The sequence below is a fragment of the Caenorhabditis elegans genome, chromosome V (genome assembly GCF_000002985.6).
Source record: "Caenorhabditis elegans chromosome V".
In the NCBI taxonomy this organism is placed as follows: Eukaryota; Metazoa; Nematoda; class Chromadorea; order Rhabditida; family Rhabditidae; genus Caenorhabditis; species Caenorhabditis elegans.
In genome coordinates this window covers 16,650,576-16,671,424 of record NC_003283.11, presented here as the reverse complement: position 1 = coordinate 16,671,424, position 20,849 = coordinate 16,650,576, and the positions used below count along the sequence as shown (strand labels likewise).

Genomic DNA, 20,849 nt, shown 5'->3' with positions numbered 1-20,849 from the left:
GAACATATTGTTATTGAATATGTTAATTAAAACTTTTTCTTAGTTTCTACATCAATAACTGCCGGAAATTTAAAAAAATGTCATAACAAACGAGTATTCATCTCGACTCGTCTATTAAGATCTATTCAATCGACATGTTTTCCTTAAACTATTCAAGCTTTTTCACAATCTTTGGATTTTGCCTTGTTTTCTTGGTTAACACATTTTTCATCGTCATAACAGTATTTCGTATCAAAAAACTTCAAGGAACATATAAGCAAATAGTTATAACATTTGCATGCTTGGGAATTTCTTTCGCTGGATTAGAAATAATCGCCAGACCGTTCGCTCATAATTATAAGAATCAGTTTTTATACTTCAGCCTGAATGAATGGATGGAATCCAAAATAGTTCTCCGCTTTCTATTAGCCTCGTGGGCTGGATTCTACGTAGTGATAGTTTGGTTTGTGGCCATTCAATTTGTGTATCGGTATTTGTGCATTTTTGATGGAGTAACACTGAAAAAGTTTGATGGGAAATATAAAATTGTGTTGATTAGTTTCCCGTTCCTCCCAGGATGCTTATATGTCTTCTTGCTTCATTTTTTGTGTGCTTATGATAAGTATGCTGATGATTATATGAAGTAAGTTGAAACTTGTTACTTAATTTTTGTACAGTGTAGGCTAAAATGGCCAACAACCTTTGGAAAAGTTTTGGAAAGTATCAGTAATCCCTAAAAAATTTAAAAACCTTCAGGAAACTTCTAAAATAATCAAAAAAATTTTGGGGAATTATGATAAATTCTGGAAGATACTAGTATGCTGGCAATGCCAGCTGGCATTTTCTGGAAAGTTCATAGCAAATTGGAATCCTCTTGAAGTTGTTAGAAATGGTTTTGAAATAGTTGGATAAACTTGAAGGATATTCAAAAAATTTATGGAATTTTTTGAAGTTGAAAAAAGCTACTAAAAAGTTATGAAAACTTCCAGAATCTTTAAGAATTTTTTTGAAATTTTGAAACACGTCTGAAAGGTATTGAAATTTTCTGAATATTGTTTCAAACTATTGGAAGCCACTTACAAACTTTTGAAATGATTTTTAACAATTTGGAGAAACTTTTAGAAGGCAGTCAAATTATCTGTAAAATTTAAAAAAAGTATTGGAACTCTAGGAAATTTAAAGGAACGCACTTTGAAAACCTTGAGAAAATTATCCAAAGTTTGAAAAACCGCTTAAAAATTTTCGACCTTTCTAGAAAGTTTAGTGAAATTTCAGCATGTTCAAGAAATTTCTGGAAGTTCCAATTCAGCCAGTAAAAAAAACCGATTATTCAAGGTACTAAAAATGTTACGAAATATTTCAAAAACTCCAAAAAAAAATTTATAAAACCGAACTGCACCCGGAAACTTTTTCGTCGTGTACATTTGAAAAAAAATTATTTTTGATGTTCCAGAAACTTTCTGGAACTAGTTTATTCCTATAATCTCAATTTTACAGGGATATAGTACTCCAATCTTATCAATTACCAATCACACAAGTTCAAAGATTCAATATTCTGCCATATCAAGAAGATGGCTCACTACGTTGGGAAAATCTCGGTTTGCTTCTATACGGACTAGTCATCACCCTTTCCGGTTATTTAGTTATCCTGTATTGTGGCATCAAGATGCGGTTGAATAGGAAAAAAGAGCTCTCTAAACGCTCAGCAGCTCATCAAGAGCTGGAAGCTCAGTTCTTCAAAGCTCTCATTGCACAGAGCCTCGGCCCAACTATATTTTTAGTTTTACCAGTTGCGCCAATATTGGCAAGTCCCCTGATTCCACCATTTTTTGGATTTAATGTCAATTGGCAAACTGGATGGTTTTTCTGTATTCTTGGATTTTATTCACCATTTGATAGTATTGCGTTTATGTTTATTTTGAAGGAATATAGAACTTTAATCAAAAGTAAGGGAAAATTGAAATTTTATAGTTTCTTTATTTTGAATTTCTAATATTTCTAATTTTTTTAATTTTCAGAACAATATTCCAAAATGGTCAAGTGCGGAAATCATCCTGGAAATATTATAAATGTTCACCCATGGAATAATACAAATACAGCTACATAATAAAAAACTATTAAATTTGTTTTTTCCCTGTATTATTTGTTGAATAAAGGAAGCTGTATTTTTAACAAAACACAGGCGAAGTCGTGAAAAATGTTTTACAAAATTGGCTTACAAGAGTTTAGAGCTAGATTAAAATTCAGGACAGTTTTTGGAAAATTGTATTATTTTGAATAATAATCTGAAAAATGATGATCAAAGTTTCAAAGCGTCCAGAATAGCTCTGAATACTCTAAAAGTTATCAGAAATTTAGAAAAAATTAAGATTTGAGCCAATTAACGGACATCTAAAGTAGGAAAAAATGTACTGAAAATATACCAAATAGAAACTGTATTGTAAGTTGATAAATTGTTTCACTTTTAGCATTCCTAAATTTAACGTGTTTTTTGGTTCTGAGGTTACATCAAGTTTTAGATGTAATTAATTTTACCCAAAATTGAAGAAAAAAGCATCAGCATTATTGAAAAAATTGGTTAGGTTTACCCTTAAACTGTTACTGAAATAAAATTTTACAAATGTGTTTATTTTAAATTTAGTAAATATATGTACATTGAACTTTCTAGTCAAAGTCGGGCACATTTGGCATTGAGTCAGAAATGGCACCCACAGTCCACTTCTCAAGAGTTTCTGCGGACGCATATGCGCGATTGAGAAGATTTTTCCTCATTTTTTTTCGAACACATTTTTATGTCTTCTTTTGATTTTATTTCTATGGTAAATTGTTTTACGGATATTTCATTAATTTTCAATTAGAATTTCAATTTCAGATGTTCTGCAGAGAATTTTATGAGCTGAAACGTGACTTTTATATTGATGGAGTCCTCTATGGGATTACAAATGATTGGGTGGATCTCACTGCGATGCTGAATGCGGAAGATTTGAGAGCAACCCGCAAAAGGCTCATCGAAGATCGATGCGACAGATATCTGATCGAGACATTCCATGTAAGGCCAAGATTTTTAGCAGTTTGAAAATATTTAAATCCAAAACATTTTTAGTTTTTTTAAAGTTTGAACCTATACGAACTGGAAAAGGTTGTTGCAAGCCTGAATATAAATTTTCAGAACATGAGAAACCGTTTCAAAAGCGAGAAGAACTGGAGACTTACAAAATCCTGCGAGAATTATATCAATTTCCAAGTGCGCAAGAGGAACGAGCACATTGACAGGATGGATTTTCTGGAGCCACAAATGCTTATCTTCGACCTTCACTGGTTCACACTCGGCGGAGCTTTGGATTTTGTGAGAGAAATTGAGAAAGCTTTGAAGAATTGTAAGAATAAGCTCATCGAGCACGATGAAGGTGAGTCTTTGAGCTTTGACGGTAGGCAGGCAGGTAGGCAGGTTCTCATGCCTGACTTATGCCTTCTTGCCTGCCTACTATATACAATGTATTGATATTCAGTTTTAAAGTAAAACTTTTCATGATTTCTTCAAAATGACATGAAAAATTTAATTTCCAAAATTTTCAGTTGTCACCCTAATAATTGGTAAAGGAAATCATTCCCGTCATCAAGTGCCCGTGATCTACAACAAACTTATAGAAATCTACTCGGATAGGATCAGTGTGGATGTTAAGAATACGGGGAGAGTTTTCCTTCATTTTAAGAAGAAAATCACTTACTCGGACGGGCTACAAGGTGTTCTATAATCCTATGGAAAATGTAGATTTTATTTTTTTTTTGTTGAATTTCTCATGAACCTGGTTCATTCTTTTTCATTATTAATCACGGCATGTCTTTCCTGTTGATCTTGTATTTTTTTTTTGACATTTCCTATTATATTCTAAAATTTATTTGAAACAATTTAATTTGATTAAAGTTTGTTAGATCTAAACCTGGTGAACATTTTCATTTTTTTGTCTAATGTACGCATCAGTGATGGGCGGCAATCGCCGGTTTGCCGATTTGCCGGAAATTTTAAGCTCCGGCAATTTGCTAGTTTTCCGGTTTGTCGGTTTCTCGATTTGCCGATTTGCCAATTTACCTGAAAAAAAATGCTGAGTCTTCTCAAATATTTTCCCGTTTTCGTATGACCAATTGGCACACTGACTTGCGATTTTTCTACAAATTGAGCAACAGTTAAAAATAGTCTAGTTTTGAAGCACAAGAATTACACATCTGGCATTGTCATCCCCTAAAAAATGGGCACATGTATAGTCTCTTTTTCTAATATCGAAACATTATTTCTCACGTCTCTCGTTCCCCTATTCATTAAACAGTTAGACAACGACTATATGCCTTCTTCCTTCTTTTTTGCCCCCACTTTCTCTAATGGGTTTTTATGAAATTCGCATTAATTTTTGTAAAATGTAGTCAACTATTGTATGAAACAAATATTATTGCAAAAATGTCCGTTATTAGAATTATCGCTTTCATCGATAAATTTTTAGAGGGCAGAATGAAAATGTAATTGATCAGTAGCTGACTCATCTTCTAATATTCAGACTATCAATACAAAATTTGATCCGCAGACTTATTTGTATTTCGAAACAACACTGTTCCTTATATGTATATGCTTTTCAACCATTTAACGAACTTTCGTAAATTTCAGACAGCTCAAGGCTAATAAGTGACTCCTTAAGCTAATTTACAATGAGCTGCCGTCGTCCATTCGGTCTTCTCAATCCGGGCTCCGATCAGGATAGCGAAAGAATCACTACCATTATTGCTAGGGAGGAGGTGAGCTGAGCTCCAATGTAACGGTAGTGATAGTACTTTAGCTAGACGAGGTGCCTTTTTCGCAGTACCCGACATTTTTTAGGTTCCTAAGAGAGCTATACGGAGTTGCGGCGCTTGCGTAAGCGTCGGAGCCCCGGCGAGGCTGCACAGCCGGCATTGATCCAGATCCGTGTATTGTTTTTTGTATATTGAACGTTTTTATAGACACTTCAACTTGAAGAAGCTCACGATATTGCTATGGAGCAGGAGGCTGATGAAGAAGTTGCCGACGAGGGTGAAGATACAGATGTTGAGGACGATGAAGAACAAGAAGAGGACTAATTTATTGACTATAAAATCTATAAAAGTTTTTTTTCTGAAACTTGTGATCCAAGAGTTATGGATCGCTAGTACAGTATGCCCTCCAATTGGAAGATTGTGAGGGCGTTTTGTGTAATATTAGTCACTTCCCATTCTTCCTTCACATCATTTTCGATTAGTCATCCCATTCGTGCGCGCTCTGTTTCATATCATTTTGCACTTTCTGATGAATTTCCTTAATAGTATTGTTTTTGTAGCATCAGTTTATTTTGATAAATGAGTGTTCACCGACGACATCTTTATCTTTTTTGAACTTCCTCCGCATTACTTGGTGTTTAAAATTAAATTAGTTTAAGAGGCCAAATTGACACAATCAAAACTGCGGGTGTCTGAAGCAGTATGCATACATTAGTAAGTTACCTTTTCCAAAAATGAAACCAAAGAAAACCAAACTGTAAAAGCTATACAATAGTTTCGATACTTAATGACTATGAGCATCACATTAAGATCAGGTTACATGACGTGTTTATTGCGTAAAATTGTTTAGATATCTAATTTTGCTGAAAATACAATTCAACCATATTTAATAAATTCCCTCAACGTGCTTCGGCTCCTCACACAAATTACGTGATCTACCCTTGTAAATTGGTTGCATAGCTAGATTCTCCCATGCCCTCAAATCGTGAAACCCACAGACAGTTAGGCAATGCCCACAGACTTACTATCCTCCCTTTCCCCACTGTATATTTTGAAAAAAGAAACATGTCCCGCTGCATATGTTCCACCTGTTGTGGCATTAGAAAGCGGCTGGTTTCAACTCATTGTTTTTCCCCTACGTATTAGTTTCTATCTTTCTTTGCGTACCAAGTAGATTTGCACCATCTTTCCAAAATGTAGACAGTATTCTTGAAGATTTACATTTGTTCTTTATCAGTGTGAAATTCATAAAAATAAAGTTGCACCCTTTAAATTTGCAACTGAAAAAACTGTCCGTAAATTAGACTTGCCGTATCAAAATTAAGTTTGCATGTCATTCAAATTTTGTCGGTGAGTCATCGTCTTTTTCTCGAATAACAAAAGAAAGTTTATTCGACAGATGTATTATAAACAAAACGGGCGGCATCAAAGAGTTCGCGCGCAAGTGATAGCACCCTTACATCCATCTCCCCCTATTTCTTGCTTATTGCCAGAAGATGATAGTACATTGGCAGTTCACGATATTTAGCTGTTGCTCAGTAACTTTGTGCTCATTGTTATCTAAAATTTAGTTTGTAACTGAACGCTTTCATTTGTTAATCGTTATTTCTAATACCAACTCCCAATTTGATTGAGTTTTTAAAACCTGTCGGACACGCTACGAGTATCAACATGTGGGTGTCAAATTCTATAACATGGTTATTTCTAGAATAATTGCAAAATCTGTTCCGAATCTGAATCTATCGCGTGCTTGATATAATGTGTCTATCGTTTCAGTTCCCAGGATAAATTCACTCTAACAATGTTTTATGCATTTCTAGAAACTTGCCTTTCAAATTTATTACCTTAAAATTTTTGAAGATTTTATAGTGCACACCATTCACCCCGCCAACTTTTTTTCCTCTAAAAACATTATTTCAAATTACTTGGCCTTCAACCAAATTAGCAGGAATTGTATTTTATTGTGTCAAAAGTCATTTGTACAATGAGAGGGAGCTATTTTGCGAAGCTGTGACATCATGGACGGCCTTGAAATTTAACCACCGTATTCCAAAAACTACTAGGTTACGGGATAATTTTACTATTTCAACTTTTCATTAAGTGTTTAGAACTTAAAATATTTAATACTCATTGAGAACTAAAAACGTCTTATTTTGCTCAATTGTTTCAGGTTAAGTTTCAAACTTTCCATTTTTCGAATAATAGTGTAAATTTAAATGTGATACATTCAAAACAATCAAAATTGGTAAACGCATCCAGTTTCATGTTTGGGGGTCAAAACATATGCCTGCCTTTTCACTGAAGGTCATGCGGTCTGGAAACAAAAACATATAACCCTTTTTGTTCTAAGAGATGTCGCTTTTCCTCTCTTAGCAGTTAGTCCAAAAAAAATACAAGATTCAATTCAAAATGTTCCTTATATGGGAAGCGGGAAGAAATTTCGAAATTTGAATTTTAATTTGCATGTGAATTTCCCGCTTCTGTGTGTTTTGTCGCGGACACCATAAATTCCGTTTTCGGCAACAAAAAGTGAGTTTTTTGTAGGAAATACATAGTTGAAATTGATTTTAAAAAAGAGAAAAAGAACTCTGATTTTGGAGAATAATTTTTGGAAATTTTTATCAAATTTTTCTGCACGTGGATCATATTTGTTCTTGAAAAAAAGTTATAGTCTTAACATGCCGAAATTTTGATTTTTCAATCAATTACTAATAAAAAGATAAAGTTAATTTATTGAATTTTCCTATTTTCAACTTAGTCCTGTGTATGTTAACAGTGCTCTATTTTTTTTGTTAATTATTTAAATTTTATTTTATTTTTCACAAGATTTCCAGATTACAATTGCGATTTCTACAACTACACTACTAGGACGAAAGTAAGGTTTTTACGAGGATTTTTCCACACTTCAAAAGTTTAAGCTTTTACTTCCGCCTAGGCGTCGACTTAAGATTATGTTAGGCTTTGGCTTACGCCTCGGTTTCGGCTTAGACATAGGCTTAGGTTAAAGTTTAGGCTATGACTTCGCTATCTAAAATCCGAATTTCCAGATGGAAGTTGATCCCGATCAAGAAGCGGAATCACTGGGAGGAATGAGCGAAGCAGTGGACTATTCCGATGCTGAATCGACTCACTCAGTTTCTGATGACACCGACGAGGAGATGGATATTGCTGATGGAGCTGTCGGCATAGAGGATCACTTGGCTGCCGATGAGCTCAAGATCGGGCTCGGAGAGATCAAGGTCGCTGCCGTCGAGCCCCGATTCTCGCAGGAGTTCATCCAACAGGTTCAGAGAGAGGCAGAGGATTACCCTCATTAGGTTCGGATGCGGGTAACATTTTGATAATTTCATGACGCGCAAATATCAGGACGACCAATCGGCGGCGAACAGTGGGCGTGGCCTACGTCTCTGATTGGTCGGATCTATTTTCATCCAAGCGCGAGATTAAGAGTCTGCTTTAGCAATATTTTATTCAGATGATGATGAGAGCAATGGGTCTGGGACGGCCTGGAAACATGTCCGAATCTGAGGAGGAGGAAGATAATAACTAATTGATTGACTGTAAAAAATAAATTTAATCGTTTGGTTTTATAGTTTCTGAAAGCTCGTGCTGAACTCGTTTTTTACGGTGTCTAATATTTGATCTAGATCTTTTTTCTGTTCAGAAGTTTCTGTAGCTTCAGCTTCAGCTCAAGCTTTGTACAATGCTATTATTTTTCAAAACTTCTGAAAAATTGCAAACGGTGAGTCAAAGTGTATTTTATTATACAGAATTCAAATTTAAGTTTTATTTTCAGTTGGAAATCGACGTGGACGAGTTCTACCCGCCAACAGACAAGTACCTAGTTTTTGCTCATTGGGAATGTTGTGCCTATTGGTAAGCTTGATGGGTCCATTGTGCTCACTTTGAGAATTACCAGTTTTCAGGGTGAGCAAAAGAATGAGTTCACAGGAGCACCACACTTGTCCCAATTGCAATTGCAGAGTTAAAGCCCATGTGGCTTTTTCTTTGGTCACCGATGCGTTTGAATTCAAGAACTATTTGATTGTTGTAAGTTCGTTTCCCGCGCAAACGAGGACTAATCAGCGATGTACAGAAGGCGTGGCCTACATCGCTGATTGGTTGGCACCTCCCTCAACATAAATAGCAATTATCGTTCTCAACACATTTCAGGTCAACGCCGTGGAAAAATTTCAGGCAGCTCAGGTCCGAGCCTTGTCAGATTATTTGGATCAGAAAAATCAGATAGAGGTAGTTGAAAAAAGTATTCCAAAAAATTTATTGAAAGTCTAAATTTATAGAGTCAAATGCTTCCTAGCTCCCTTTCAAACACACCGGAATACCCAGGCAATAACGGACAATTTTTCAAATCCTGGGTAGGAAATTTTCACTTTTAAGAAAAATCTGAAAACCTATAGTATTAAAAATTTCAGCTTTTCTGGGACATTCCCTACCCAATGCCAGAGGTTTATGGTGTGAACAAGTGTTTCCGATTGGTTGGAAATGGAAATTTCGTCCCAAAACCCAATGAGTGGGTGTTGTTTAATTGATTGATTTTGGACCTTTTTCCCTTTTTTTGTGGTTACCAATGACATTCCGATGTTTTCCCAAAAATTTGAATTTCCGCGCAAAAGAGATTCAATCAGCGACGGACGGGGGGCGTGGCCTATGTCGCTGATTGGTCAGGGCCTTAGGATATTGGAGTGTCGTAGTGAGCACCAAGAATATATTTTTCATTTGTATCTGTAAACTTCTGAATTTCTTTCCAATTTTCGATCTTTTGCTTTTTTTATCTTTCAACATTTGATCAGAACATTTTTGCAATATATAATTAAAACTCGTTGTTAACGATCTTTCACTTTCAAAGTTTTTTCCTACATTTTTCCCTGTGTTGTCATTTTTGTGAATAAAGTATCAATTTGAAAATAAAAAAGCGCAAAGATAAAAAAACATTTTCGTGTACTTGGAAATCAGCATGTTTCCATAAATCATGAATTTGTCCGGAAAAAAATCAAAATTGTAGTTTTTGCTTTAAAAAAGTTTAGTATTTTTTTCAGGTTTTCGAAAAAAATTTTATCAGAAGATTTCATATTTTCAGAATAAATGAAACTCCCGCCATATTTTATTTTGAATTCCCAGTCAGAAAAATTCGGAAAAAGTTTGAAATTCCCGCTAAATGTTTTTCTCGGAAAATTTGTAATTGTTGCCATAACTTTTCTTCTAAAAAATTTGAACTTCCCGTCAACATTTCTTCGCCCAAAATTTTAATTTCCCGCCAAATTATTTTTTCTGAAAAAATTAAAAAATTTCTGTCAAAAAATTATACACATATGAAATTTAAACTTCGTGTCAAAAAAATATTTTCTCAGAAGTTTGACAATAAATTTTGAATTCCGCCAATATTTTTCTCGTTGTCAAAAACTTTGAATTTTGGCCAAAAAAAGTTCATTCAAAATATTTGAATTTACCGCCAAATTTTTTAAAAAGAAAATTTGAATTTCCCTTATGGTTTTTCTTCTCCAAAAATTCGAACTTCCCGCCAACAAAATTCATATTGTCCTTTTCTTTTTTCTATTTTGACCACTGAAATATATTACCTTTTCATTTTATTTTCAGGGCAGGACACACACACACCCTCCCCACCACTACACATAAAACTCACCTCATTCCTGCTATTCAAATAATGCTCAGAGACCGCCCATTTCTTCCCAGCACAAGCTAACTACATCTATTACATTTGGAACAAAATGTCGACAACCGAGGTAGACATGTCCCCTGGCAATTGTACCATCGACTACAGTATCCCTTATCATTGGGTAATGGAGTACTCACCATTTATATCTGTTTGGTTCTACATCTATATTGTATTCTTTGTGATCGAACAAAATGGGTCACTGAAGCTTTCCCATCAACACGCCGCAATATTGAATCATCACTTTTGGAATGGGGTTCATCAAGTCTATGTTTGTATATTTTACCGCCCAGTTGCCCATCTCCCAATGTTTGGGTTTCAAATTGGTGGAGTCGTGAGGAGTTGGGGGCTCAATGCCATCGAATTGTGGATTGTTTGGGTTTGGGTGGTTTTTGGTAAGTTGACCTAGTTTTGGGGAATATTTTAAAAGTCTAGATCAGGAGTTGGCGGCTATTGCAAATTTGCAAAAAAATTTAAAAGAATTTAAAATAATTATTTTAAAAAAAACAAAGAAAACTTTTCAAACCCCGTTGCAATTTTTTTTGTCGACAAATTCGGCAATTCGGCATATTGTCGATTTGTCGATTTGCCGAAAATTTGGATTTTCGGCAAATTGCCGATTCTTCTCATTCTTCTCAATTTGCCGGAAATTTTTAAAGGGATTTTCTATAAGAATAAAACACTTAAAACTGTGTCTTTTTGAAATATTTTCCTGTTTATTCTAGAAATTTTCATAGAATTTGCTTATATTGCAAAATAGATATAGGAGAACTCATAGGTTGCATACAATTTTGCTGATTAAAATTGAAATTTTGAAATTTCCTAAAAAAATGTGTAAACCCACAATTTGCTGAAAATTTTGGGCATTTGCAGTTTTTCTGGCAAATTCGGCAAACCGGCAATTTGTCGGAAGTTTTCAACTCCGTCAATTTTCCGATATCACTGGATTTTTCCATTCCGGCGATTAGCCGATTTGCCGGGAAAATCGTTTGCCGCCCACAAAAACCACGTATGAAAGTCCAAAATGTTTGAATTTCATAAAAAATAATTCGACAAGTTTTTTGGAATTAAAAAAAATAAATTGCAAAATTTTTCAAATAAAATATAAAATTCTTGAAAAAATTTTTTTGACGACTTCCAGAATAATAATATAAGAACATTTGAATTTCACCACTTTGACTTTAACTAAATATATTTCAAAAAATTTATGATCTCTCTGAACTATCGGAATCCTGAATAAACTCTACTTATTCTTTCCCCAGCAATTTGTTTTGTTGTTGTTGATAACCACTAGTAGTCATGAAATTACTTTTTCCCACCACCGAAAATTCAACTTTACACCTAATACGGCGCGGGAAAATGTACCTTTAGTTGAGAAAGAGCACACGAATCGGGAGAATTTTTAAATTTTTGAGTATCAGAAAAATTGAAAAGTAAATTTTTTTTCAGTATTCATGGGTTTGCTATTATTTTAAAATTTAATTTCTCAAGTTCAAATACCTCATTTCGGCTCAAAGTCCGCTTTCACCAACCTGGTTGGAATTTTGGTGGCGAAAAAAAACGACCTTGTCAACGCAAAAGTAAATATATATCGAAACAAATTCAATTAGCTGAAACATTTGTCCTTAATTATGATTTTTAGTCGTTCTGTGAGCTTTATGTATTAGGTGGAACGAAAGAAAAAAGTTTTAATAATTGAATTTGTCACGAGAATTCTTGGCAGTGTTCTGTTTTAGTTGAATTTTTATTTAGAAATAAGGTATCCTTCGCGGAAGTGAAATAACTGATCTTACAATTTTTGCACATAAAAAGTGACGGCAAAATCAAAAAATAAAAAAAAAATTTTTTTGGAAAATTGATTAAATTGCTACGCAAAAGCTTTTGATATTACAATAACAAAAATGTTAGCTCGGAAACTTTAAAATTCAAAGAAATGTCTATTTTTCCTAGTTGTCAAAGAAATTTGGTAGTTTGATTTTTGAATTTAAAAGTTCTATTGTTCCAAGTTCCCGTTCTGTTTTATAATATTAATCAGGGGAAAAAAGTGACAAAAAATATATTAAAGATCAATAACTAAATATAGCTGGTTCTTTTCTTGTAACTGAAAGAATATGTTCAGCCAAATAATGACAAGCGGTCGCTGTTAAAAAAAAACAATTTTGGAACAAAACCCAGAAATGGGCGGAGCATATTATTGATTTTTTGAAATCTGATCAGCAGTTTCAAAGTCTATTTTAAATGGTCGGAACTATATCGAAAATATGGGAAGTAAGAAAAATGACAATTCAATGTTCCAGTACTGCTCCTCTCTATGGTGCACCTCTTCTACGCTCGACTCTATACCATATCCCATATGATGGTAATCAACAGGTATCGCCCTCTGATCCATGGTAGTACTGTAGTTTTTGTACTTTCAATATTTGTGTCATTGGGTTGTGGGTCGAGTATATTGCTGGTATTCTTGTCGACCCCATATGTGGTGCAAATTAAGACGAACGCGTTTTTGGTGAGTTTTTTTTACGGACATCTACCGGGTTCCGCGCCCTTTCTGTGGCGTAGTGCGGCGCGGAGCCCGCTAGGTGTCGGGCCATCCTGGTTTTGAGGGTTTTTTGGACTTAAAATTTTCAGAAATACAATAGCCGCGTCATATTTTGTCCAGATTTTGCAATTGTGGACCTGACAATGTGGCAAACTATTTTGCCGAATGCCCTAGCCGCATTTGGACTTGCCACGCTCAATTGATCTAAAAATATAACAAAAGTTATTTTACATGCAAATTCAATTAGAAGTGGTCACTTAAATAAATGTCCTGCAAAAGTAATATTTCAAAGATCATGAAATTAGAAGAACTTCTCACGGCTACAATCATCAAAATATATGTATTCCCAGGTCATGTGCTCTTTTTCTTTGTTCCCATCCCCCATAAATCACAAATTGGAGCCCCAAATATGTCTTGTGCTCAAAAAAAAAGAGCACGTAAAAATGTTGTTTAACAAGATGTAATTATGGATTATATTGATCTCTTGGTCTTTTTTGCGCGCCATGAAACAAATTAAATTTGCATGTAGAGTGAGGGTGTGGTTTTTTTTATTCCAATTTCTGCGCGAAGGTTTCTCGTAGAGTTCCGGGTCAAAAGAGGGTGTACTGCTGTAGGGTTACTGTCAGTCTACTTTAGGGGTACTGTAGGAGTGCTGTGATAGTACTGTAGGATTAATGTAGGGTTGATGATGTAGTGGGGGATTACTGTACGGTTACTGTAGAAGTACTGTAGAGGTGCTGTAGGGGTACTGTAGAGTTATTGTAGAACTACTGTAGGAATACTGTGGGGGTACGATGGTAGTACTGTAGGAGTAGTGGAGATTACTGTACGGTTACTGTAGAGTTACTGTAGGCACTGTTCTATTTCTGTAGGGGTACTGTAGGGGCACTGTAGTAATAGTGCACGGTTATTGTAGGGATGATGTAGGAGTACTGTAGTATAGTTGTACAGCTATTGTAGGATTACGTTAGTTTTGGAAAAATTGAGGACAAAGCTGGGCTTATCGGCTCACCTGTATTACAAAACTTTGCATCAGGGTCTTCTGTGTCTTCCGAGTTTTAATTGAAGATGATGGGTTTTTCGTGCTCAGCACTATTAGGCTGGCAACGCCCATGAATACCATAATGAAGAACAACGTGGCAAGTCCAAATGCGGCTAGGGCATTCGGCAAAATAGTTTGCCACATTGTCAGGTCCACAATTGCAAAATCTGGACAAAATATGACGCGGCTATTGTATTTCTGAAAATTTTAAGTCCAAAAAACCCTCAAAACCAGGATGGCCCGACACCTAGCGGGCTCCGCGCCGCACTACGCCACAGAAAGGGCGCGGAACCCGGTAGATGTCCGTAAAAAAAACTCACCAAAAACGCGTTCGTCTTAATTTGCACCACATATGGGGTCGACAAGAATACCAGCAATATACTCGACCCACAACCCAATGACACAAATATTGAAAGTACAAAAACTACAGTACTACCATGGATCAGAGGGCGATACCTGTTGATTACCATCATATGGGATATGGTATAGAGTCGAGCGTAGAAGAGGTGCACCATAGAGAGGAGCAGTACTGGAACATTGAATTGTCATTTTTCTTACTTCCCATATTTTCGATATAGTTCCGACCATTTAAAATAGACTTTGAAACTGCTGATCAGATTTCAAAAAATCAATAATATGCTCCGCCCATTTCTGGGTTTTGTTCCAAAATTGTTTTTTTTTAACAGCGACCGCTTGTCATTATTTGGCTGAACATATTCTTTCAGTTACAAGAAAAGAACCAGCTATATTTAGTTATTGATCTTTAATATATTTTTTGTCACTTTTTTCCCCTGATTAATATTATAAAACAGAACGGGAACTTGGAACAATAGAACTTTTAAATTCAAAAATCAAACTACCAAATTTCTTTGACAACTAGGAAAAATAGACATTTCTTTGAATTTTAAAGTTTCCGAGCTAACATTTTTGTTATTGTAATATCAAAAGCTTTTGCGTAGCAATTTAATCAATTTTCCAAAAAAATTTTTTTTTTATTTTTTGATTTTGCCGTCACTTTTTATGTGCAAAAATTGTAAGATCAGTTATTTCACTTCCGCGAAGGATACCTTATTTCTAAATAAAAATTCAACTAAAACAGAACACTGCCAAGAATTCTCGTGACAAATTCAATTATTAAAACTTTTTTCTTTCGTTCCACCTAATACATAAAGCTCACAGAACGACTAAAAATCATAATTAAGGACAAATGTTTCAGCTAATTGAATTTGTTTCGATATATATTTACTTTTGCGTTGACAAGGGCAGGAATTTCACGTTCTGCACGTTTTTGGGTAAAAAGCTAACCGGATGGATGTCAATCAAAAATTGAGACTTGATCTTTCGTTTTTTTTCGCCACCAAAATTCCAACCAGGTTGGTGAAAGCGGACTTTGAGCCGAAATGAGGTATTTGAACTTGAGAAATTAAATTTTAAAATAATAGCAAACCCATGAATACTGAAAAAAAATTTACTTTTCAATTTTTCTGATACTCAAAAATTTAAAAATTCTCCCGATTCGTGTGCTCTTTCTCAACTAAAGGTACATTTTCCCGCGCCGTATTAGGTGTAAAGTTGAATTTTCGGTGGTGGGAAAAAGTAATTTCATGACTACTAGTGGTTATCAACAACAACAAAACAAATTGCTGGGGAAAGAATAAGTAGAGTTTATTCAGGATTCCGATAGTTCAGAGAGATCATAAATTTTTTGAAATATATTTAGTTAAAGTCAAAGTGGTGAAATTCAAATGTTCTTATATTATTATTCTGGAAGTCGTCAAAAAATTTTTTCAAGAATTTTATATTTTATTTGAAAAATTTTGCAATTTATTTTTTTTAATTCCAAAAAACTTGTCGAATTATTTTTTATGAAATTCAAACATTTTGGACTTTCATACGTGGTTTTTGTGGGCGGCAAACGATTTTCCCGGCAAATCGGCTAATCGCCGGAATGGAAAAATCCAGTGATATCGGAAAATTGACGGAGTTGAAAACTTCCGACAAATTGCCGGTTTGCCGAATTTGCCAGAAAAACTGCAAATGCCCAAAATTTTCAGCAAATTGTGGGTTTACACATTTTTTTAGGAAATTTCAAAATTTCAATTTTAATCAGCAAAATTGTATGCAACCTATGAGTTCTCCTATATCTATTTTGCAATATAAGCAAATTCTATGAAAATTTCTAGAATAAACAGGAAAATATTTCAAAAAGACACAGTTTTAAGTGTTTTATTCTTATAGAAAATCCCTTTAAAAATTTCCGGCAAATTGAGAAGAATGAGAAGAATCGGCAATTTGCCGAAAATCCAAATTTTCGGCAAATCGACAAATCGACAATATGCCGAATTGCCGAATTTGTCGACAAAAAAAATTGCAACGGGGTTTGAAAAGTTTTCTTTGTTTTTTTTAAAATAATTATTTTAAATTCTTTTAAATTTTTTTGCAAATTTGCAATAGCCGCCAACTCCTGATCTAGACTTTTAAAATATTCCCCAAAACTAGGTCAACTTACCAAAAACCACCCAAACCCAAACAATCCACAATTCGATGGCATTGAGCCCCCAACTCCTCACGACTCCACCAATTTGAAACCCAAACATTGGGAGATGGGCAACTGGGCGGTAAAATATACAAACATAGACTTGATGAACCCCATTCCAAAAGTGATGATTCAATATTGCGGCGTGTTGATGGGAAAGCTTCAGTGACCCATTTTGTTCGATCACAAAGAATACAATATAGATGTAGAACCAAACAGATATAAATGGTGAGTACTCCATTACCCAATGATAAGGGATACTGTAGTCGATGGTACAATTGCCAGGGGACATGTCTACCTCGGTTGTCGACATTTTGTTCCAAATGTAATAGATGTAGTTAGCTTGTGCTGGGAAGAAATGGGCGGTCTCTGAGCATTATTTGAATAGCAGGAATGAGGTGAGTTTTATGTGTAGTGGTGGGGAGGGTGTGTGTGTGTCCTGCCCTGAAAATAAAATGAAAAGGTAATATATTTCAGTGGTCAAAATAGAAAAAAGAAAAGGACAATATGAATTTTGTTGGCGGGAAGTTCGAATTTTTGGAGAAGAAAAACCATAAGGGAAATTCAAATTTTCTTTTTAAAAAATTTGGCGGTAAATTCAAATATTTTGAATGAACTTTTTTTGGCCAAAATTCAAAGTTTTTGACAACGAGAAAAATATTGGCGGAATTCAAAATTTATTGTCAAACTTCTGAGAAAATATTTTTTTGACACGAAGTTTAAATTTCATATGTGTATAATTTTTTGACAGAAATTTTTTAATTTTTTCAGAAAAAATAATTTGGCGGGAAATTAAAATTTTGGGCGAAGAAATGTTGACGGGAAGTTCAAATTTTTTAGAAGAAAAGTTATGGCAACAATTACAAATTTTCCGAGAAAAACATTTAGCGGGAATTTCAAACTTTTTCCGAATTTTTCTGACTGGGAATTCAAAATAAAATATGGCGGGAGTTTCATTTATTCTGAAAATATGAAATCTTCTGATAAAATTTTTTTCGAAAACCTGAAAAAAATACTAAACTTTTTTAAAGCAAAAACTACAATTTTGATTTTTTTCCGGACAAATTCATGATTTATGGAAACATGCTGATTTCCAAGTACACGAAAATGTTTTTTTATCTTTGCGCTTTTTTATTTTCAAATTGATACTTTATTCACAAAAATGACAACACAGGGAAAAATGTAGGAAAAAACTTTGAAAGTGAAAGATCGTTAACAACGAGTTTTAATTATATATTGCAAAAATGTTCTGATCAAATGTTGAAAGATAAAAAAAGCAAAAGATCGAAAATTGGAAAGAAATTCAGAAGTTTACAGATACAAATGAAAAATATATTCTTGGTGCTCACTACGACACTCCAATATCCTAAGGCCCTGACCAATCAGCGACATAGGCCACGCCCCCCGTCCGTCGCTGATTGAATCTCTTTTGCGCGGAAATTCAAATTTTTGGGAAAACATCGGAATGTCATTGGTAACCACAAAAAAAGGGAAAAAGGTCCAAAATCAATCAATTAAACAACACCCACTCATTGGGTTTTGGGACGAAATTTCCATTTCCAACCAATCGGAAACACTTGTTCACACCATAAACCTCTGGCATTGGGTAGGGAATGTCCCAGAAAAGCTGAAATTTTTAATACTATAGGTTTTCAGATTTTTCTTAAAAGTGAAAATTTCCTACCCAGGATTTGAAAAATTGTCCGTTATTGCCTGGGTATTCCGGTGTGTTTGAAAGGGAGCTAGGAAGCATTTGACTCTATAAATTTAGACTTTCAATAAATTTTTTGGAATACTTTTTTCAACTACCTCTATCTGATTTTTCTGATCCAAATAATCTGACAAGGCTCGGACCTGAGCTGCCTGAAATTTTTCCACGGCGTTGACCTGAAATGTGTTGAGAACGATAATTGCTATTTATGTTGAGGGAGGTGCCAACCAATCAGCGATGTAGGCCACGCCTTCTGTACATCGCTGATTAGTCCTCGTTTGCGCGGGAAACGAACTTACAACAATCAAATAGTTCTTGAATTCAAACGCATCGGTGACCAAAGAAAAAGCCACATGGGCTTTAACTCTGCAATTGCAATTGGGACAAGTGTGGTGCTCCTGTGAACTCATTCTTTTGCTCACCCTGAAAACTGGTAATTCTCAAAGTGAGCACAATGGACCCATCAAGCTTACCAATAGGCACAACATTCCCAATGAGCAAAAACTAGGTACTTGTCTGTTGGCGGGTAGAACTCGTCCACGTCGATTTCCAACTGAAAATAAAACTTAAATTTGAATTCTGTATAATAAAATACACTTTGACTCACCGTTTGCAATTTTTCAGAAGTTTTGAAAAATAATAGCATTGTACAAAGCTTGAGCTGAAGCTGAAGCTACAGAAACTTCTGAACAGAAAAAAGATCTAGATCAAATATTAGACACCGTAAAAAACGAGTTCAGCACGAGCTTTCAGAAACTATAAAACCAAACGATTAAATTTATTTTTTACAGTCAATCAATTAGTTATTATCTTCCTCCTCCTCAGATTCGGACATGTTTCCAGGCCGTCCCAGACCCATTGCTCTCATCATCATCTGAATAAAATATTGCTAAAGCAGACTCTTAATCTCGCGCTTGGATGAAAATAGATCCGACCAATCAGAGACGTAGGCCACGCCCACTGTTCGCCGCCGATTGGTCGTCCTGATATTTGCGCGTCATGAAATTATCAAAATGTTACCCGCATCCGAACCTAATGAGGGTAATCCTCTGCCTCTCTCTGAACCTGTTGGATGAACTCCTGCGAGAATCGGGGCTCGACGGCAGCGACCTTGATCTCTCCGAGCCCGATCTTGAGCTCATCGGCAGCCAAGTGATCCTCTATGCCGACAGCTCCATCAGCAATATCCATCTCCTCGTCGGTGTCATCAGAAACTGAGTGAGTCGATTCAGCATCGGAATAGTCCACTGCTTCGCTCATTCCTCCCAGTGATTCCGCTTCTTGATCGGGATCAACTTCCATCTGGAAATTCGGATTTTAGATAGCGAAGTCATAGCCTAAACTTTAACCTAAGCCTATGTCTAAGCCGAAACCGAGGCGTAAGCCAAAGCCTAACATAATCTTAAGTCGACGCCTAGGCGGAAGTAAAAGCTTAAACTTTTGAAGTGTGGAAAAATCCTCGTAAAAACCTTACTTTCGTCCTAGTAGTGTAGTTGTAGAAATCGCAATTGTAATCTGGAAATCTTGTGAAAAATAAAATAAAATTTAAATAATTAACAAAAAAAATAGAGCACTGTTAACATACACAGGACTAAGTTGAAAATAGGAAAATTCAATAAATTAACTTTATCTTTTTATTAGTAATTGATTGAAAAATCAAAATTTCGGCATGTTAAGACTATAACTTTTTTTCAAGAACAAATATGATCCACGTGCAGAAAAATTTGATAAAAATTTCCAAAAATTATTCTCCAAAATCAGAGTTCTTTTTCTCTTTTTTAAAATCAATTTCAACTATGTATTTCCTACAAAAAACTCACTTTTTGTTGCCGAAAACGGAATTTATGGTGTCCGCGACAAAACACACAGAAGCGGGAAATTCACATGCAAATTAAAATTCAAATTTCGAAATTTCTTCCCGCTTCCCATATAAGGAACATTTTGAATTGAATCTTGTATTTTTTTTGGACTAACTGCTAAGAGAGGAAAAGCGACATCTCTTAGAACAAAAAGGGTTATATGTTTTTGTTTCCAGACCGCATGACCTTCAGTGAAAAGGCAGGCATATGTTTTGACCCCCAAACATGAAACTGGATGCGTTTACCAATTTTGATTGTTTTGAATGTATCACATTTAAATTTACACTATTATTCGAAAAATGGAAAGTTTGAAACTTAACCTGAAACAATTGAGCAAAATAAGACGTTTTTAGTTCTCAATGAGTATTAAATATTTTAAGTTCTAAACACTTAATGAAAAGTTGAAATAGTAAAATTATCCCGTAACCTAGTAGTTTTTGGAATACGGTGGTTAAATTTCAAGGCCGTCCATGATGTCACAGCTTCGCAAAATAGCTCCCTCTCATTGTACAAATGACTTTTGACACAATAAAATACAATTCCTGCTAATTTGGTTGAAGGCCAAGTAATTTGAAATAATGTTTTTAGAGGAAAAAAAGTTGGCGGGGTGAATGGTGTGCACTATAAAATCTTCAAAAATTTTAAGGTAATAAATTTGAAAGGCAAGTTTCTAGAAATGCATAAAACATTGTTAGAGTGAATTTATCCT

The 20,849-nt window shown here is 34.9% G+C and overlaps 9 protein-coding genes across 9 annotated transcripts; 6 read left to right on the top strand and 3 right to left on the bottom strand.

Moving 5' to 3' along the window:
* Positions 1 to 134: 134 nt before the first annotated feature.
* str-61 (Seven TM Receptor) lies at positions 135 to 2,086 on the top strand (the record flags this gene model as incomplete). The annotated part of the gene is made up of 3 exons (NM_001356771.1): positions 135 to 622; positions 1,477 to 1,925; positions 1,998 to 2,086. The coding sequence occupies 3 exons, from the start codon at positions 135 to 137 to the stop codon at positions 2,084 to 2,086; spliced, it is 1,026 nt and encodes a 341-aa protein (NP_001343590.1).
* Positions 2,087 to 2,851: 765 nt separating this feature from the next.
* Positions 2,852 to 3,734, top strand: F14F8.9 (Smr domain-containing protein; the record flags this gene model as incomplete). Its single annotated transcript, NM_074816.1, has 3 exons — positions 2,852 to 3,028; positions 3,149 to 3,386; positions 3,556 to 3,734. 3 exons carry the CDS (start codon positions 2,852 to 2,854, stop codon positions 3,732 to 3,734), a joined length of 594 nt encoding a protein of 197 aa, NP_507217.1.
* Positions 3,735 to 4,677: 943 nt separating this feature from the next.
* Positions 4,678 to 5,085, top strand: F14F8.14 (uncharacterized protein; the record flags this gene model as incomplete). The annotated part of the gene is made up of 2 exons (NM_001028631.1): positions 4,678 to 4,764; positions 4,969 to 5,085. 2 exons carry the CDS (start codon positions 4,678 to 4,680, stop codon positions 5,083 to 5,085), a joined length of 204 nt encoding a protein of 67 aa, NP_001023802.1.
* A 2,723-nt stretch (positions 5,086 to 7,808) lies between these two features.
* F14F8.15 (DUF5709 domain-containing protein) lies at positions 7,809 to 8,078 on the top strand (the record flags this gene model as incomplete). Its single annotated transcript, NM_001307825.1, has 1 exon — positions 7,809 to 8,078. One exon carries the CDS (start codon positions 7,809 to 7,811, stop codon positions 8,076 to 8,078), a length of 270 nt encoding a protein of 89 aa, NP_001294754.1.
* A 386-nt stretch (positions 8,079 to 8,464) lies between these two features.
* Positions 8,465 to 9,311, top strand: Y70C5B.1 (Rep_fac-A_C domain-containing protein; the record flags this gene model as incomplete). Its single annotated transcript, NM_074815.3, has 6 exons — positions 8,465 to 8,503; positions 8,558 to 8,637; positions 8,688 to 8,811; positions 8,935 to 9,012; positions 9,063 to 9,137; positions 9,195 to 9,311. 6 exons carry the CDS (start codon positions 8,465 to 8,467, stop codon positions 9,309 to 9,311), a joined length of 513 nt encoding a protein of 170 aa, NP_507216.3.
* A 1,197-nt stretch (positions 9,312 to 10,508) lies between these two features.
* On the top strand, positions 10,509 to 13,195 carry Y70C5B.2 (Serpentine Receptor, class H; the record flags this gene model as incomplete). Its single annotated transcript, NM_001129595.1, has 3 exons — positions 10,509 to 10,848; positions 12,751 to 12,959; positions 13,082 to 13,195. The coding sequence occupies 3 exons, from the start codon at positions 10,509 to 10,511 to the stop codon at positions 13,193 to 13,195; spliced, it is 663 nt and encodes a 220-aa protein (NP_001123067.1).
* Positions 13,196 to 13,992: 797 nt separating this feature from the next.
* Positions 13,993 to 16,883, bottom strand: W06G6.15 (Serpentine Receptor, class I; the record flags this gene model as incomplete). The annotated part of the gene is made up of 3 exons (NM_001129555.1): positions 13,993 to 14,232; positions 14,355 to 14,563; positions 16,544 to 16,883. 3 exons carry the CDS (start codon positions 16,881 to 16,883, stop codon positions 13,993 to 13,995), a joined length of 789 nt encoding a protein of 262 aa, NP_001123027.1.
* A 1,197-nt stretch (positions 16,884 to 18,080) lies between these two features.
* W06G6.21 (Rep_fac-A_C domain-containing protein) lies at positions 18,081 to 18,927 on the bottom strand (the record flags this gene model as incomplete). Its single annotated transcript, NM_001276979.1, has 6 exons — positions 18,081 to 18,197; positions 18,255 to 18,329; positions 18,380 to 18,457; positions 18,581 to 18,704; positions 18,755 to 18,834; positions 18,889 to 18,927. 6 exons carry the CDS (start codon positions 18,925 to 18,927, stop codon positions 18,081 to 18,083), a joined length of 513 nt encoding a protein of 170 aa, NP_001263908.1.
* Positions 18,928 to 19,313: 386 nt separating this feature from the next.
* Positions 19,314 to 19,583, bottom strand: W06G6.12 (DUF5709 domain-containing protein; the record flags this gene model as incomplete). Its single annotated transcript, NM_074814.2, has 1 exon — positions 19,314 to 19,583. The coding sequence occupies one exon, from the start codon at positions 19,581 to 19,583 to the stop codon at positions 19,314 to 19,316; it is 270 nt and encodes an 89-aa protein (NP_507215.2).
* Positions 19,584 to 20,849: the final 1,266 nt, after the last annotated feature.